This window comes from Microtus pennsylvanicus, chromosome X (assembly GCF_037038515.1).
Source record: "Microtus pennsylvanicus isolate mMicPen1 chromosome X, mMicPen1.hap1, whole genome shotgun sequence".
NCBI lineage: Eukaryota > Metazoa > Chordata > Mammalia > Rodentia > Cricetidae > Microtus > Microtus pennsylvanicus.
The window spans coordinates 60,395,441-60,411,611 of record NC_134601.1 but is presented as its reverse complement, the minus strand read 5'-3'; the positions used below and the strand labels follow the sequence as shown (position 1 = coordinate 60,411,611).

Below are 16,171 nucleotides of genomic sequence, written 5' to 3'. Positions count from 1 at the left end.
CAGAGTCCTAATTTCATTCTAGGTTCCTATGGGCCCCAGTTTCTATTTATCCCATTTGGGGGTACTCTCCAATTTTCTTGGTGCGAGAGAATTGTCTGTATTCTGTCAATCATGTTATAAATAAATGCTGATTGGCCAGGCAGGAAATATAGGCGGGAAAACCAGACCAGATGTAATGAGAACAGGAGAATTCTGGAAAGGAGGAAGTTGATTTCTCCCACTCCTGCCCAGACCACCCAAACAAGCAGGATGTGATCTGCACCACTGAAAAAAGGTACTGAGCCACATGGCTAACATAGATCAGAAAAATGGGTTAATCAAGATGTGAGAGTTAGCCACTGAGAGGCTAGAGCTAATGGGCCAATTAGCTCATAATTTATGGAGACCTATGTGAGATTTTCTTTGGGGCTAAACAGTTGTGGGGTACCAGGCAGGACAAAAACCACAATAAACAAACAGGAACCTCCATGTTACAGAATGGCACCCATGTGGATAACTGCATCCACAGAAAACCTAAAAAGCTTGGGAACGACTACAGTAAACCATTTCGGTTTTCAGCTGTAGCAGGAAAAAAGCTGCTGTTTTAAAATACCGGTTTTCTGGGCCTCCCTGCCAGAAAAACTCTGACTCTTTCAAGCAGGAGGTCCAGACTATGGAGCTATGGACAAAATGTTGCAGCTTGCTTCCTGACAAGGACCTTAAAATGCCATAGAGTTGTGGCAAAAACTTCTCCATATTCCTTAGCAAATTAAAGACCCATGTGGTCAGAAGAAGAGAGATATAAAGTAAAGAGAGATTCAAAGAGGAAGAAAACCTCTAAATGGTTTACATTGTGTTAAAAATATATACAGGCTAAAAATTAAAGTTCTAGAAAGAAAGAAAGAAAGAAAGAAAGAAAGAAAGAAAGAAAGAAAGAAAGAAAGAAAAATGGATGCCTGGAAGGCAGAGCCAGACGGATCTCTGTGAGTTCAAAGATAGCCTGGTTTACAAAGGGAATTCCAGGACAAAGATATACAGAGAAGCTGTCTCAAAAAGCCAAAAGTTAAAAGTAAAAATAAAAGAAATAGACGTTAAAACAAAGCCACATAAAGACGGAAAATACACAGAGAATCTTGATACTTGTATGTTATTATGCTCTCTTTGAATTGTTTGCTGAGGAAGGAGCAACAGCTGCTAAAAGATATTTGCTTGTAAATGCTACAGAATTAATCGAAGATAGGTATTTTGAAAACACCTTGACTTCACAGTTGAAGTCAAAATGTGTGTTACTTTGGAGAAGAGATTTTGCTTTTGTTTCCACAGAAAATGAGAGGCTGTGGATTTATTCAGAGTTAAGAAAAATCAGCTTTGATCAAGGAAGACCACCTGAGAAATCTCTGGCAGGAATAGATGGCCCAGGTGTCTGAGTTCTACATCCAGAACAGATTCAATACTGCTGCCTGAGATGATCAAACTCACAGGATACTTCATTCAGGACTTGGTCATAACTCTAAATTTTCTTTAGGTCCCCATAAGATTATCAGCACCCCCAACCAGCTGGAAGTAGCCTGAAATACTACACCCACATTCCCAAAATATGGACTATGGACATTTTCCTTTGTTTTTTTGTTTTGTTTTGTTTTTGTTTTTTGTTTTTTTGTTTTTAAGAAAGAGGGGGAAATGGTGCGGGAGAATTGTCTGTATTCTGCAATCATGTTATAAATAAACGCTGATTGGCCAGGCAGGAAATATAGGTGGGAAAACCAGACAGGAAGTAGAAATGATGTAATGAGAACAGGAGAATTCTGGGAAGGAGGAAGTTGATTTCTCCCACTCCTGCCCAGACCACCCAAACAAGCAGGATGTGATCTGCACCACTGAAAAAAGGTACTGAGCCACATGGCTAACATAGATCAGAAAAATGGATTAATCAAGATGTGAGAGTTAGCCACTGAGAGGCTAGAGCTAATGGGCCAATCAGCTTTATAATTTATGGAGACCTATGTGAGATTTTCTTTGGGGCTAAACAGTTGGGGGTTACTGGGCAGGACAGAAAACCCAAACAAGCAGGCCTGGCCCTTCATGTTACATTTTCTATACTATATATGGAATCAACTAGATACCTCTAGAAGCTTCAGGCCATATACCTATGGAATCCTTCTAGATTCTGGTAAAGAAATCAATCCAGGGGCCAAAGTTGTATGTTTTGCAATGTATCACAAGAGATTGTGCCATCAGAATGATGTTGCTATTGATGTTGTTGTTAATTTGGATTCACATATATAAACCTCACAAAAAATTGTTTGGGTACTGTCTTAGTATTGCTGCGATGAAACATAACCAAAAAGCAAGTTGAGGAGGAAAGGTTTATTTGGCTTACACTTCAATATTGCTGTTCATCACTAAAGGAAGACAAGAGAGGGACTCAAACAGGACAGGATCCTGGAGGCAGGAACTGATGCAGAGGCCATGGAGGGGAGCTGCTTACTGGTTTGCATCCTCTGGCTTTCTCAGCCTGCTTTCTTGTAGAACCCAGGACCACTAGCCCAGGGGTGGCCCCATCCACCATGGTCCGGCTCTCCCCATGGATCACTAATTGAGAAAATTCCTCACAGCTGAACGCAATGGAGGCATTTCCTCAACTGAGGCTCCTTTCTCTGATGGCTCTAGCTTGTGTCAAGTTGACACAACCAGCCAGTGCAGGTAATGCCATACTTCCTAGAGTCACACCTCTTTGTAAAACAAAAGCAATGGAAAGTAAAAAAAATTCAGTGGCAAAAAGTTTGAACAGATTTTAGACACAGAGTTAAGAATGCACCAGAATAATCTACAAAGGATGCTTCAAGTGTGTAAGACTTAAGCTTTGAAGCACAGGGAAAATTCAGAGAGCTTCAGACCCTTCCAGCCAGGGAAAACAGCATGGAGAAAGACACACAGAGTAGTTATCTGTTGAGCCACTTCATGTTGTGCGTTATGCTCAGCACATTTCATTCTTCATTCTCTTTACACCTCATGGCTCCCTGGAAGGTAGGAGATATAAACCATATTGATGCTGAATGACAGAAAGGAGAACCTAAGTATGCCCCATCCCCACAAAGTGTATACTGTTATCACTATACTCGAAAAAGACAGTGAAGGTACAAGGGACAACAAGAAGCCTTGTCAGAATGGAGCCAAAAATGTGTACTCGAAACTGATGGATTACACAAGGCAGAGCAATGTTATAGAAGATGCTGAATATCAAACAGACATGTCGAGACTATTTACATAGGCTGGGATCAAACAAAACAACTCCTACATCGTGAAAGAAAAGTGTACAGATACATGGTAATTAAGACTGAGAATGTTAACCAGAAAGAGGCATTTGTTTGTTTTGCCCTTGTCTTACAAAGACCTTTTGACTTGATATTTATAACATAACATTCTGCCTCCATTTGACTTTGTCTGCTATCATTTATTTATTTATTTTGTCTCCTTTTTCAGACTTCGATCCTGCCCTTGGAATGATGACTGGAATACCACCGATAACTCCAATGATGCCCGGTTTGGGAATAGTGCCTCCGCCAATTCCTCCAGACATGCCTGTAGTAAAGGAGATCATACACTGCAAAAGCTGCACTCTCTTCCCTCCCAATCCAAGTACTAGCCTGCTTTTTCTTTCTTTCTGTTGTTGTTGTTGTTTAGTTCCGCCTATTTAAGCCACAGTGTTTTAGAGCTCTTTTTCCAAAGAATACCTAAGGGCTTCATGGGTGTAGATGCAGAAGCTTCACTAGAAAGAGAAACGGAAAGTTGTTCTCTTACTGGGAGAGGCTGAATTTTATGTACAGATCAGTAGATGTTTGTATGCTAGCTGCAATACAACATTGCACAAGTGGTGCAGTGTGCCTAATGCCATGTGACAGGGAATTCAGGTGTTAGTACAGAAGGAGGCGCCCAGCCTGAAGTGCTCACCACTGTCATTTGTAGGCTTTTCTTTTTATAACTGATCCACACACTAGTGATGGCAGAGACTGAGTATGGTCTGAGCCTACTTGAAGCCCTTGCCTTGAGAATGAGTCTAGTGCTACACAGGCCCCATTGCTGCCAGGTAGTCCCACATCATTCCACCGACTGCTAGTCACCTTCTATACTACACTATACAGCGAGGTGAAATTCAGTTCCGTGGAAGGGCAAGGAATGCTGAGACTAAGTCAGGCTACTTGTAGCCATGTGGTCATCTAACCCAATAGAAATGATCCAGAGAGTCCAGCTTGCTGGTGAAGAATAGGCTTCTCTCTAGACTTAATTTACATGTCTATAGTATTCACGTGGCTGTTTCAAGTCAAATTTAACACCGCCAATCTACTTTTTCTCCAGATCCATATTTTAAATGATTAAAAGCTATCCCTAAATGTGATTCAAGCCTTATTAATAATGTTTTTCCTAGAGTCCTTGTATACTGCATGGACTGTCAAGGAAGCTGCTGCTGTGTTGCTCAGATTTGAGTTGTTGGTTTGAAAATCCATCTAGCTGTTTAGACCATAGAGCAAATGAACTTGCCTCTTCAAGACAAATAGGAACCTTTAACGTGTGTCTTCAGACAAATGCTTCATCCACTACCATAAATAGGAGTCAGTTCATCATGAATCAGATGCTGCCAGGGATCCTAATTCTATTTAGTGTGACTTGCTCATAACTGAGAGGGCTTTAGAATCAGTCAGAGGGCTTTAGAATGTGTCTTGTGTCTTGACAGGTCCCCCTGGCCACTTTTGCTAGTGAAAAATGATCTTAGTGCCTTCTGGGCTTTAACTGAGTTGTTAACAGGATACATCTTTTCAGACCACTAAGAAACCTAGGAGACCAGCATCCAAGAAGACTATTTACAAATGAGTATTTTGTTTCAAAGAGAATTAGGGAATAAAGAAGAAAAGTCTTTTGTAGCCCTTTCTTGACAACTCACATAGCCATTACTGGATTTTGGTTTTATGCATAGCAATGTCATTAAACCTTACGTCTTACTTTTATTTCCACTGTCCTAACATATGCAATGTCCCTTTTCTCCCTTTCTTCCAGCATTTTGTGTTCAAATTATAGAAAGATGCACATCCCTAATAGTTCCTTTATCATGTAAAAACAACCCCTGAATGTAGGCATTGTGAGCATTAAAACTAAAAAGGCAGAGTCCTGCTGATTTAATCATTCATGTATTATGTGAGCAGCCTGTGCTAGACTTTCATTATTTTTATCAAGTCTAAGCTAACAGGATGGTTCATAACCTGTGATGTCCAGGGTGGATACAATAGATGTTCAGTTTAAGTTTCCAGTTTCTAAGTCTCCAAAGGATAGCACAAGTGTCCTGATTTTTGTTTTTCTTTAACACAGAGACCACATTATTTGTCCCATAATTTGTCAGTGCATGCCTTAAAGAGATTGTAACTTCATATTCTGTAGTAAAAGAAATAAGTAAATTTCTCAAACACATTTTTTACCTTTCTCTTCATGCAGCCCTGATTCCTCTGTTCTGAGTTGGAAGAGCCACAGAGTAAGAAGGCAGCATTTACCCACAGGCCCAATCATTTTGTTCTTCATCTTTGTACTAAGGAAGGCTGATAGGGCAATTAATGCCAGTAAATGAGTGGCTTCTGGGGATGAATCTGCTTTAGAATTGAGTTCAAAAATAACAAACCCGTGAAGCTTAAATCAGACTGGCTTTTTATTTGCTTTTTAGAAATGGAAATTTTGTTTAAAGAGAGATACTCAGTTTAGTCATGTACAAAAACTCGGGCATCTCTTTCTTAATTCTTTGCTGAAAGTGTGGCAATTCCGCCATTTTTATTAACACTGAGAACTTGTTTTGTAAAGGTACGACAGGAAAGCAGGCAGTTGATATAGCTTGAAGCCCTGATCATCTCTAGGGCCCACCAAGCCTAATTTATTATAAGGCCTTGATGAAAAGCCCCACTACTTCCTCATGCCTATCTAGTATATTCAAAGTCACCCTCAGCACTAAGATCCTAGTATTCATCTCTGTGTCTTTAGTCACCGCCCAGTCCCCCTTCTAAATGCTTGCTCTTGGCCTTCCTAATGGTGTGACCCTTTAATACATCTCCTCATGGTGTGCTGACCCCCAACCCTAAGATTATTTTTGTCACTACTTCGAAACTGTAATTTTGCTACTGTTATCAATTGTGATGTAGCTATCTGTTTTCCGACTTCTTAGACGAGCCCTATGAAAGGGTGGGGTGACCCCCCCAAAGGGGTCCCGAACCACAGGTTGAGAACCACTCTGCTTCATTACTGTTTGCAATTCTTCTTTTCCACTTGCCACACGCCCACCCTTTAGTCAGGTTCCAGTGCTTCCTTAGCTCACAGCCTCACTCACCTCCTGCCCAGCTCCAAGTATGCTCTCCTCTTCTGGAGTACTTAAGCGTGGGAGGTGCTGAGATTAAATCTGTGGTAAACCCTTCTGAGACATTTCTATCTAGATCCTAAATCCAATGGAAACACTGGATTTTTATTCCTTACTTTATCTCTCTGCTGTATTTAATACTGTTGCCCCACTTATCCTTCTTGAAAGCCTAACTGATTTAAAGGAGTAAGAATGACTCAGACCAACCAGAGATAAAAATCAAAAATAAATAGTAAAATGCAACATGATGAGGATTCCCAACATTTCAAAATGTAAAAAAGAAACAGCGGGCTAGGTTCTGTGGGTAACATGCTTGCCATGCGAGCCCGAGGACCTTAGTTCAGATGACCAGTACCTCATGAAAGCTGAATGATGTGTGACCTGACCAGAAGCAGGCAGATTCTGGAGGTTTGCTAGCCAAACAGTGTAGCCAATCAAGGAGCTTCAGGTTCTGTGAAAGCCCCTGTTTCCACAGACGTTAATAGAGGCGCATCTACCACTAAACCACACTACCTGGTGTCTCTGTTTCTTTACCCGTAAACTATGATATTGGGTTAGATTAGCCTAGATACCTACATCTTCACTCAGCAGTAAAACTATGACTACTACATTTTAAAAAATCTACCACTGCAAATATGTCTCTAGGTAAAACTCCTCAAAATATACTAGAAAATCAAAAGAGGGTTGGCTTGTAATAGATGGGCTTTTTACATTTGCTGGAGCAGGCAGAATACCTTAACAGTTAAGTACTTGGTCTCGGAACTAACACAGGTCTTATTGCATAGCCCAGTTTTCCACCCTTTTCAGCCATGAGATGTTGGTAAGTAACTGAACCTCTCCGATCTAGAGTAGGCAACGTAAGACATAATCTAAAACTTCAGTAGAATTTACTAACGGGGAGAAGACTAAGCACTGGGCTCCTATTCCCAGGATTTGGAGTATAGCAAAAAGAGAGCTGCCTACAGCAAGCATACTTTCTCTACAGGATAGCTCTCAATGATTTACTGATTCTCTATCAGTGGGGCTCTCCGATGAGAGAACAGCTCCATCTCTCTAGCAAAGTCAGTTCTGTCAAGATTTTCACTTCCACTCTAACACCTTCTGAGGGCAGGTTACATTTTGAATCTATTGGAAGTAACAGTGAATGAGGGATGAATGATGACTTGTCACCTGCTGCCTGTGTGCACACACATATGAAAACACCCAGGAACCAAAAAAGGCATTTTTTTTTTCATTTTACCGTATCAAAAGAGACAGAACCCATTTTGCCTCTGAAGGCTGGACTCTATAAAGAGAATTAAAATAAACGAGTAAATTGGGCATTAATAACAATTTTCCAGCCTTCTGATTGTTTCCAATTAGCTGGGATTACATTAAAAATGCATCTGACCTCCACTGATTGTCTGTAAGGCCTTCGCTCTTGGGCTGTCTAATAAAATCAACTCACAGACTTTGCATTGTATACGTTCTGACAAACCAACCAAGTATTCGCTGATGTTCCTCTGAAAAGTAGGATGTTATGCAAATGGTATTTACATCCTTTGTGCTGCTCTCTGCCTCCTTTCTCAAAGACTGTCAATGGATTCCCATCCTAATACTGATAGTCTTTACACACTCCCCAGAGTGGCTGCTTGGATGTAATTAGAATTACTGGAAGCTCCTCCTTTTCCATCACCAAAGACTAGTTCTTTATTCTTCCAGTTATCTTGCATCTTTACATGAACCTTTCTCTGTCACCACACTGAGTGATGATTTAGGCACTACAGGGCCTACCCCATTCCCTGGTGAATAAGGAGAGTTTAAATGTGTTCTCCTGTGGGATTCTCATTGCTGTGTACTGATCAGTGTGTTCCAGTGGGTTTAGAAAACCGGGCCTGGACAACAAAGACATTCAACTGTTAATTAAAGAAGAGATACTATACTATCCATGAATAAAGACAGTGCAGCCTTTTCCTTGCTTACAGGGATACACCTAAATCCCGGCGACTGCTCTCAAAGAGGTAGTCTGCATTTACTTAAAGAAAGCAGATGCATCCCTGTCATCCTTCACATTATTCTTAGTGGATTTTATGCTCCATTATTTAACTGAAGTCACCAAAAAAAAATCACACCATCTGAATAATGACTTCATCACAAAATGTTAAACTCCACAAATGTAGTCTGGAGATGGACATTTGCATTTGGAGCATTATATGTAACTTCCAGAACAACTGCATATTCCTTAGTCTGTCAGTGGGCATAAACTAAATTCAGGTTGTGTAATGAAGGTGACTTTTGCTTCATAAAAGAATTATTTACCATGCAGATCCTTTAAAAGTAAGTTCCAGAAGCCTTTTTTTATTCTAAAATAGGACTTCCAAAGCTTTTTGTTTGAAAGCAACTCATCTAAACAGATGGTCTTGAAAATTCTTTGCCTGTGTATACAGTGGCTTGGTTCTATTCTGTGGTCAAAACTACAGGCATCTTCATGGCCATAAATTCCTCAAACTCAGATTTATCTGGGTAAATCAAGGGGGTTTGTATTTCACAGGTTCAGGTCCTCGCTAACACTGTACTCCAGTCATATGCTAGAGTTTTAAAAAGCACCAGATTGGGAGTTAAGACACCTGTGAATATTGACACTGTAATGACTACTATTTATTAGGAAGTTAAGAAGTGCTAGGGTTTGTACAACATGCAATATGGTAAATGTAGTATCAATAGTCATACAAAAAGAAGTTTAAGTTAGGAAATAGTATCCCGATTTAATAGATTGAAAAGGGAGTTTTCACAGGTTGGGTAACTTCCCTATGGTCACACAGATATTGAGTAAGACTTAAATGTGGGATTTCCTATTCCAAGTTTATGATATCTTTATCTGATGTGATGTCTTTGAATGAGACACTTCATTTGGTCAAGAATTTTCCTCTTTAATATCAGAAGTTCAGAATACTCAGTAACTTTCAACACTAAGTACATACTAAGTCGGCCTGAGAAGCTTAAAAGAAAAAAAGCACAAGCAGCACCCTGAACCCTGATCAGCTGTTGGTATGGGGCCACGCATTATGTGTTCAACTCCCAAGTGGATTCTTTCATGCTACCATAATTAAGAATAACTGGAATTAGGATGGCAATAGTATTTTCCAGTTGTTAAAAACCCCAAAGCCTAAGTCTTAAGCAATTGTCAACCCCTTTCTTCCAAAATTGCTAAATGTCATCACTTAGTAGTCCTAAGTAAGATAATTCAGACTCCTGCCCACTCTAACTTGTTCTCTTCCCCTCTAAACTTCTCATAGGGAACACACAAGCGGAAACTAAAGCAGTGATTTCTGAAAATTACAGACTTCAAAACTTAGCAGTTTGTACGATCTCCCATTGTCCACTGTATCAACTAAATAAGGGAGGAATGTCATCATGAAAACCTTGGTCTTCTCAGCACCCCAGTAAGACAGGCAGCAGTAGCAAAGCTAGGTACATAGAGAAACTGCTAACCAAGGAAGCTCTCAAATCAGCTGTTTGCCAGCTTGGATAAGACTCAGGTGGAGGCTTCATTCTCCTCTGTGAAAGAAACTCATTTATTTTCACAGGGGAGCTGTAATCCCTGATTGTTGAGCTTCCAAATCTTGAGCTGGGAGAATTGTTGAGAGCTGAATCAGAAGAATGGATTACACAAAATAAATCCTTGCAGACACAAACCAACACTAGGAAGAAGAAAAAAAAAACATAGCCAGGATGCTTTGTTTTGTTGGGCTTTGAACTGTAGGGTTTCGCTTTTAAAAATGTTTTGACACATATAAAGAGTAACAAGGAGCTGACAGATCCAACAAGCCGTATAAATACAGAGAGTGGAACGCACTTTTTATGCAGAGGGAGAATCATCTCATTAGAGATTTTTTTTGAGGTTGGATATTTATTTAGTGAGTTATGAGGGAAAAAGAGAGAAGAGCAGAAAGTGAGGTAGGGAGAGACAGACAGACAGACAGAGGGGGGAAGGGGAGAAGTGGGGAGAAGGGAGAGACAGAAGCTGTCTCTTAGAGAGGAAGATGGAAAAGCATTAGGGATGTTTTTAATGACTCTCTATGGCAAGATTTATCTCATTTTAGTTAATGGTTTTCCAGGCAAGTTTAGAGTTTCTGCCCCTTTAAATGCTATAGGATTGGCTTTGGAACTCACTACTCCAACAAGAAATTAGAGGAAAGGTTTATTTGTATTTATATTTAAAAGTCCCTAAGAATATAAAAGTAATACTTTGTACTCTAATTTGTTTAACCAAACCCTTCTAACAGCTATAAATACTTTTGTAAATATTCACCTTGTAATTGTCAAATTAGTCATGAACCACCTCTTTCAATAAACATAAATAGAATGTAGAATACACCATCTGAACTAAGCCGACTCTATCAGGGACTGTATGTGTACAGGCTCGAATGTAATTAGTGAAGCTAAGGGAAATTTCCCCTACTTACTCCTCTTAATACAGATAACCAAAAATTTAACAGTACAGGCTTATCACAGCAAAAGTAAGGAACAAAACTAAAGCTCTCTAGATGGATCAGACAGAATGGGTCTTCATTCCGTAGCAACCACAGTCACAAAAACCATTGGATAAAATGCTTTTCAGGTTCATACAATAAATTTTCTGTGGAGCAGAGACAAGCACTTAAAGAGGCTAAAGTTTTTGAGGAGACAATAAGACTATCTCTGAAAAAAATCCGATTTCAAAGAGGTCTGTCCCAAGCAAATATTTTTATTTCCAATTATTTTACCTTTTAATTTAGATCTCCCACCACCTGCAACACGAGAGAGGCCTCCAGGATGTAAGACAGTATTTGTGGGTGGCCTGCCTGAGAATGGGACCGAACAGATCATTGTGGAAGTATTCGAGCAATGTGGAGAGATCATTGCTATCCGGAAGAGCAAAAAGAACTTCTGTCACATTCGCTTTGCTGAGGAGTTTATGGTGGACAAAGCCCTTTATCTGTCTGGTAAGTGTTGATATGTAGGGATTGTACTCACCAGGCACAATGCAGAGATCTGAGAGCAGAGTATTTGGGTCATTAGCAGAAGTGTGTTAATTAAAAGGGATTCCCTCTACCATAAAAGACGGAAAAGGCATATTACCTTCTATCCAGCCTTCCTCCTTAAAGCCATCAGAAGTTCCAAACTGTCTGGGAAATAACTAGACTTTACATGCGGCATTAGAGATGTGGATGGTAGACTCTGCTCAGTGTCACATCCCAATTCTTCCTGCACACATGTCCCAAATACACAGTAAATTCTAGATCCCAGAATGCGCCACAATGTTTTATATCTTTGCCCGTGCCAACCCAACACACACTCATACCCTAATGCTGCAGCTCAAATATAAACTCTCTGGAAATCTTTCTCTAATTTATCTGTCCAGTCTGTCCCAGGTTGGGGCACCCTTTCCTGAGTGCTCCCACAGCACCTGGTACTGTATTCTAACATGACATCTATTACACCATTCTAGAACTCATGCTTCTACCTCCATCTGATAAGGCTCACTCATTACTGATAATGATGACTGATTTACAATTGACATAGGGAAGGGAAAGATAATGGAAAGGGGAGTGAAAGAGGGATGGAAAGAATATGACTATTTCTGAATCCTAATAGAAATATCCAGAAAGGTCAGTTTTGAAATTGTATTTTACATTTATCTGTGGTTGTGGTCATGGTGGTAGTGGTGGCGGCGATGGTGGTGGTGGTGTGTGTCATGGCCTTCGTTTCAAGGCCAGATGACAGTTTACAGGAGTCAGTTTTCTCCTTCTATCACAACTCAGTCCCTTTGCAGCAAGTGCCTTTACTTATGGAACCATCTTTTAGGCACAAAAAGATTAATGACAAAGAGAAAGCATTTGCTGGCGAACTACTTTTGTGGTGGCTTGAATGAAATTGACCCCCATAGGCTCATATGTTTGAATAGTTGGTCCCCAATCAGTGGAAATATTTGAGAAGGATTAGAAAGTGTGGCCTTGTTGGAGTTTATATGTAATAGGAGGCAGGCATTGAGGTTTGAAAAGTCCATGACCTCCCAGTTAGCTCACCCTACCTCCTACTTAGAGATAAGACTGTAAACTCTCAGTTACTGTTCCATGCCAGCCCGCCTACCTGCCTGCCTGCTGCCATGCTGGCACCGTGATGGTCATGGCCTATAACCCTCTGAGACTGTAAGCCCCAGTAAACTGTTTTCTAAGTTTCATTGTCATGTCTTATCATAGCGATAGAAAAGTAACCGAGACAGCAGTGGAACAAAGAATCACATGAGCAGAATTAGAAAAGTAGAAAGTTATGGCAAACATTCAAGAGACTAAGAGTGGTGGTTTGTATATTAAGCAGGTTGGCAAACCTAAGTTGTTAGCCTACATTGAAAGGTTTAGAAACTGGGTTTTTACTCCCCAGGTACTAGGGAGTAAGGAAGACAATTTTGAACAAGGAGACTGGTTGTCTCAAGAAGATTAATCTGACATTTCTGTGTAAAAGTGGATTAGAGGGAAGAAGAGAAAAGAACGGAGGTTAGTTTGAAGTCTGCTGCAATAGGCCAGGGAAAAGGTATATAGAATTTGTAAAAGTAGGCTAGTAGCATGGGGAAAAGAGGGGGGGCGGTAGATGCAGGATGCTCTTAGTACAGTTGCTAAGTGCTACAGAATCCAACTACTGAAGATTAGGCAGCACTTAGCAACAATAACAGAGCAGGCCACAATAGCCTATTTTAATAAGAATGTAAAGGTTTCGAAACACCCTAAATAGTTAGACATAAAAGAAAACATACTGTTTGGGAGGCACCCATCTGAACATGACTGAAATCTAGTCTCTGTTTACAGTCACTTCCTACAAACATCCGCACGACTGCCAAATGAAAGGAGATGACTGGCAATCTGTGTTGTGGAAAGAACTAAATTTTGCCCTTTAAATTTGAGCATTCTCCTGGGGAAGGTCACAGGTGCCACTAATCTCTTGAATTCTTCTTTTATTATAAATTATAAAAGAATGTGGTGAAAAGAATCAAAACATAAAAACCTTTTCTAGAAGATGTTGCAGGAATGTAGGAAGAATCATTTCCTTTTTTGGGGGGGAGGGGTCAAAACACCTTTGGATCTACTTGACCCACAACATCATAGCATCTTTGCTGTGGCTTCTAGGGCCTGAATATCCTCATCTCTTTTGTAATTCATTTGCAGCTCCACTCTTCTGATGGCTTAGATGATCAGTAAAATGAATGGGCATGCGAGTACCGCACCAAACAGGAAAGGGTCTTAAGTTGCTTGATAAAATATGGTTATTGTTTTTCTAAAAGAAACATGTGGCACCCTTTGTGTTACTAGGGGTCATCCATTATAACACTAATCGAAACATATAAGTATAATCATGGATACACATAATTCAAAATACAATTATATAATGTGTGATATGATACAGATATAAAATCATCACCATTAAAAGAATTAGCATACCCTCCACTGCCTAAAGCTTCCTTTGTCCCTCGTTTGTGATTCTTTCTCCCCTCCTATTTCATCTCAGGCAGTCACTTATCTGCTCTTTATCAGATTACTATGCATTTCTTGGAACTTCCTGTAAGTGGGATTATACATTATGTATGTTCTTCTTTCCCTTGCAGAGTCAGATTTCCATTTGGTATCATTTCCCACTGCTTGAATTTCCTTTAACATTTTTCATAGCACAAGTCAGTTCCGATGACCTCTTTCAGAATTGTATGTTTCAGAAAGAATTAATCTTAGCATTCAGGATACTAGGGGAAGAAAATTGGGAGTTTCAGCCCAGCCTGGGCTACATACCAAGAACCTATCTCGAAAGGGAAAAAAAAAATGACTATTTTTCTTTGAGAAATATATGTTAATTATTTCTTTTGTTTTTGAGATTAGAATTATCTCATTTCCCCTTTCTTGTCTCTAAACACCCCATATACCTTTTTTTGCTCTCAGAGTCATGGCCTCTTTTTCTCTAATTGTAGTTACATGCATATATGTATATACAAGTATTTTCTAAATTCAACTTCGTTATGTGCATAATGTTACTTGTATGTATGTTTTCACTTCATATTGGATAACCAACTGGTGGAAATACAGACTTTTATACTCTTATAAATAATACTTTTGAGCTTTGCTCTAAGATGAATGTATGAAGCCTGAGAAACTTTAGCCTTTTAAAGGTTGCTTTTTAACTTTCAGTAGGACCAAAGCAAACCTAGTGCTATCCTTCCCCCCACGCCACGATTAAGGTAAATGTTTCTAATTACCCAGTACTCTGTTCTTTTATGAGTTTTTGTCCTCTGTCTGGTAGAGAAAGGAGCTATTTCCAGACTTATGTGAGCTCCAGAGTTTGCGACTTCTAGCATTCAGATGGTTTCCACTTTTGATAAATTATTGTGGTGGTCTTTGAAGATCTCTCCTACAGATACCTTAAGATTTTTTAATGTGCAGATTCCTTCCGTCTGATATTCTGCTTTATGAACTCTGTTTACCGTATTCTTCATAGAATCCCAGGGAAGAACAGTGGGCTGCATCAGAACTTCGCCTTCTGCATTAAGACCTGGAAACCTCTGGAATGTGGCCTGGGGCAATCACAGGGACTATCTCATGGGATCCTCTCCCACCACTCACTGTCTTCATTGTCCAGTATCTTAAACACTTGTTTCATGTGTTTACTTTTTTTCCAAGACAGGGTTTCTCTGTGTACCCCTGGCTGTCTTGGAACTCGCTCTGTAGACCAGCCTGGCTGGCCTTGAACTCAAAGATCTAAGATCTGCCTGCCTCAGCCTCCCGTGCTGTGATTAAAGGTTATGCCACTGCCACCACCTGGCATGTGTTTCTTTTTTAAGGAGGAAGATAAATATGACCCCCTATTGCTTATCAAAGAACAAATTCTATATTGGGCCTTACTCAGCAGAATAGAAGAAAGCTCAATAGTTTTGCAAATCTAACTTTCTAGATTCAAGTTCTGATTCTGCCCTTTGCACTCCACTCCCTACCCCCACCCCCAGGGCAAACTGCTTAACCTCTCTACCTTCTCTGATGCTTGTCTTTCTCATTGGTAAAATGTTTACTGAGAATGAGAATGAAGAATATATATCTGAGCTCCTGAAACACAAATTGTACTAAACAACATCTTAACTGTTTGTCAAGAAATTTTGCCTAGGTGATATAACTGGTACAAAAAAAAAATAGGAGGAAATTGGTCCTGATTTCTAAATCCAAATTCTGTATGAATATTCTGATTACATCAACATCTTTTATTATCCCAAACTATGAACCACTGCATTGTATCCCCCCCCCCCCATCTATTCTCTCCTAGAAAGGAAAGTAGTCTAGAGTTACCAATTACATCCAGGAAACAATTTTTAAAAGTTAAATTACAAGCAAATACATTTATATTTCACTAAAATTCTATGGAATGATATAACTTTCATTCTTGAAGTTGTCCAAGAACATCATAATAAGGAAATGCCATTTCCATTCTTCCCAGTCCTTGGTACAATAGAAGGCTCATTCTTTCCTTGCTGGTGCTTTGTTTTAGCTTACCTTGCGTCTGTTTGGAAATGTGTGCTGTGGTGCTTGAGCACATTTGTGTGCGTGTGAATGTGAGCATGTGTGTCAGTCCTTATCCTCTACCTCGTTTGAGACAGGATCTCTTGGTCACTGCCATTTTCCTCAGCAGTTGAGCTCCTGAGGATTCGCAATGTTCCCCGCCCCATCTCCATCTCCCATCTCATCATAAGAGCATTTGGATTACAGACATTTGCTACCCTGCCTGGTTTTTATGGTGATTCTAAGATATGAGGATTTG

The 16,171-nt window shown here is 39.9% G+C and overlaps 1 protein-coding gene across 7 annotated transcripts in view; it reads left to right on the top strand.

Annotated features, from left to right (window-relative positions):
* Positions 1-16,171, top strand: part of Enox2 (ecto-NOX disulfide-thiol exchanger 2) — a 279,678-nt gene that overhangs the window by 222,618 nt on the left and 40,889 nt on the right. For all 7 annotated transcript variants that reach the window (XM_075957589.1, XM_075957587.1, XM_075957588.1 and 4 more), the window contains 2 exons: positions 3,463-3,618; positions 11,125-11,331. In XM_075957589.1, coding sequence (XP_075813704.1) covers positions 3,463-3,618; positions 11,125-11,331 — 363 coding nt within the window. The remainder of the gene's footprint in view (positions 1-3,462; positions 3,619-11,124; positions 11,332-16,171) is intronic.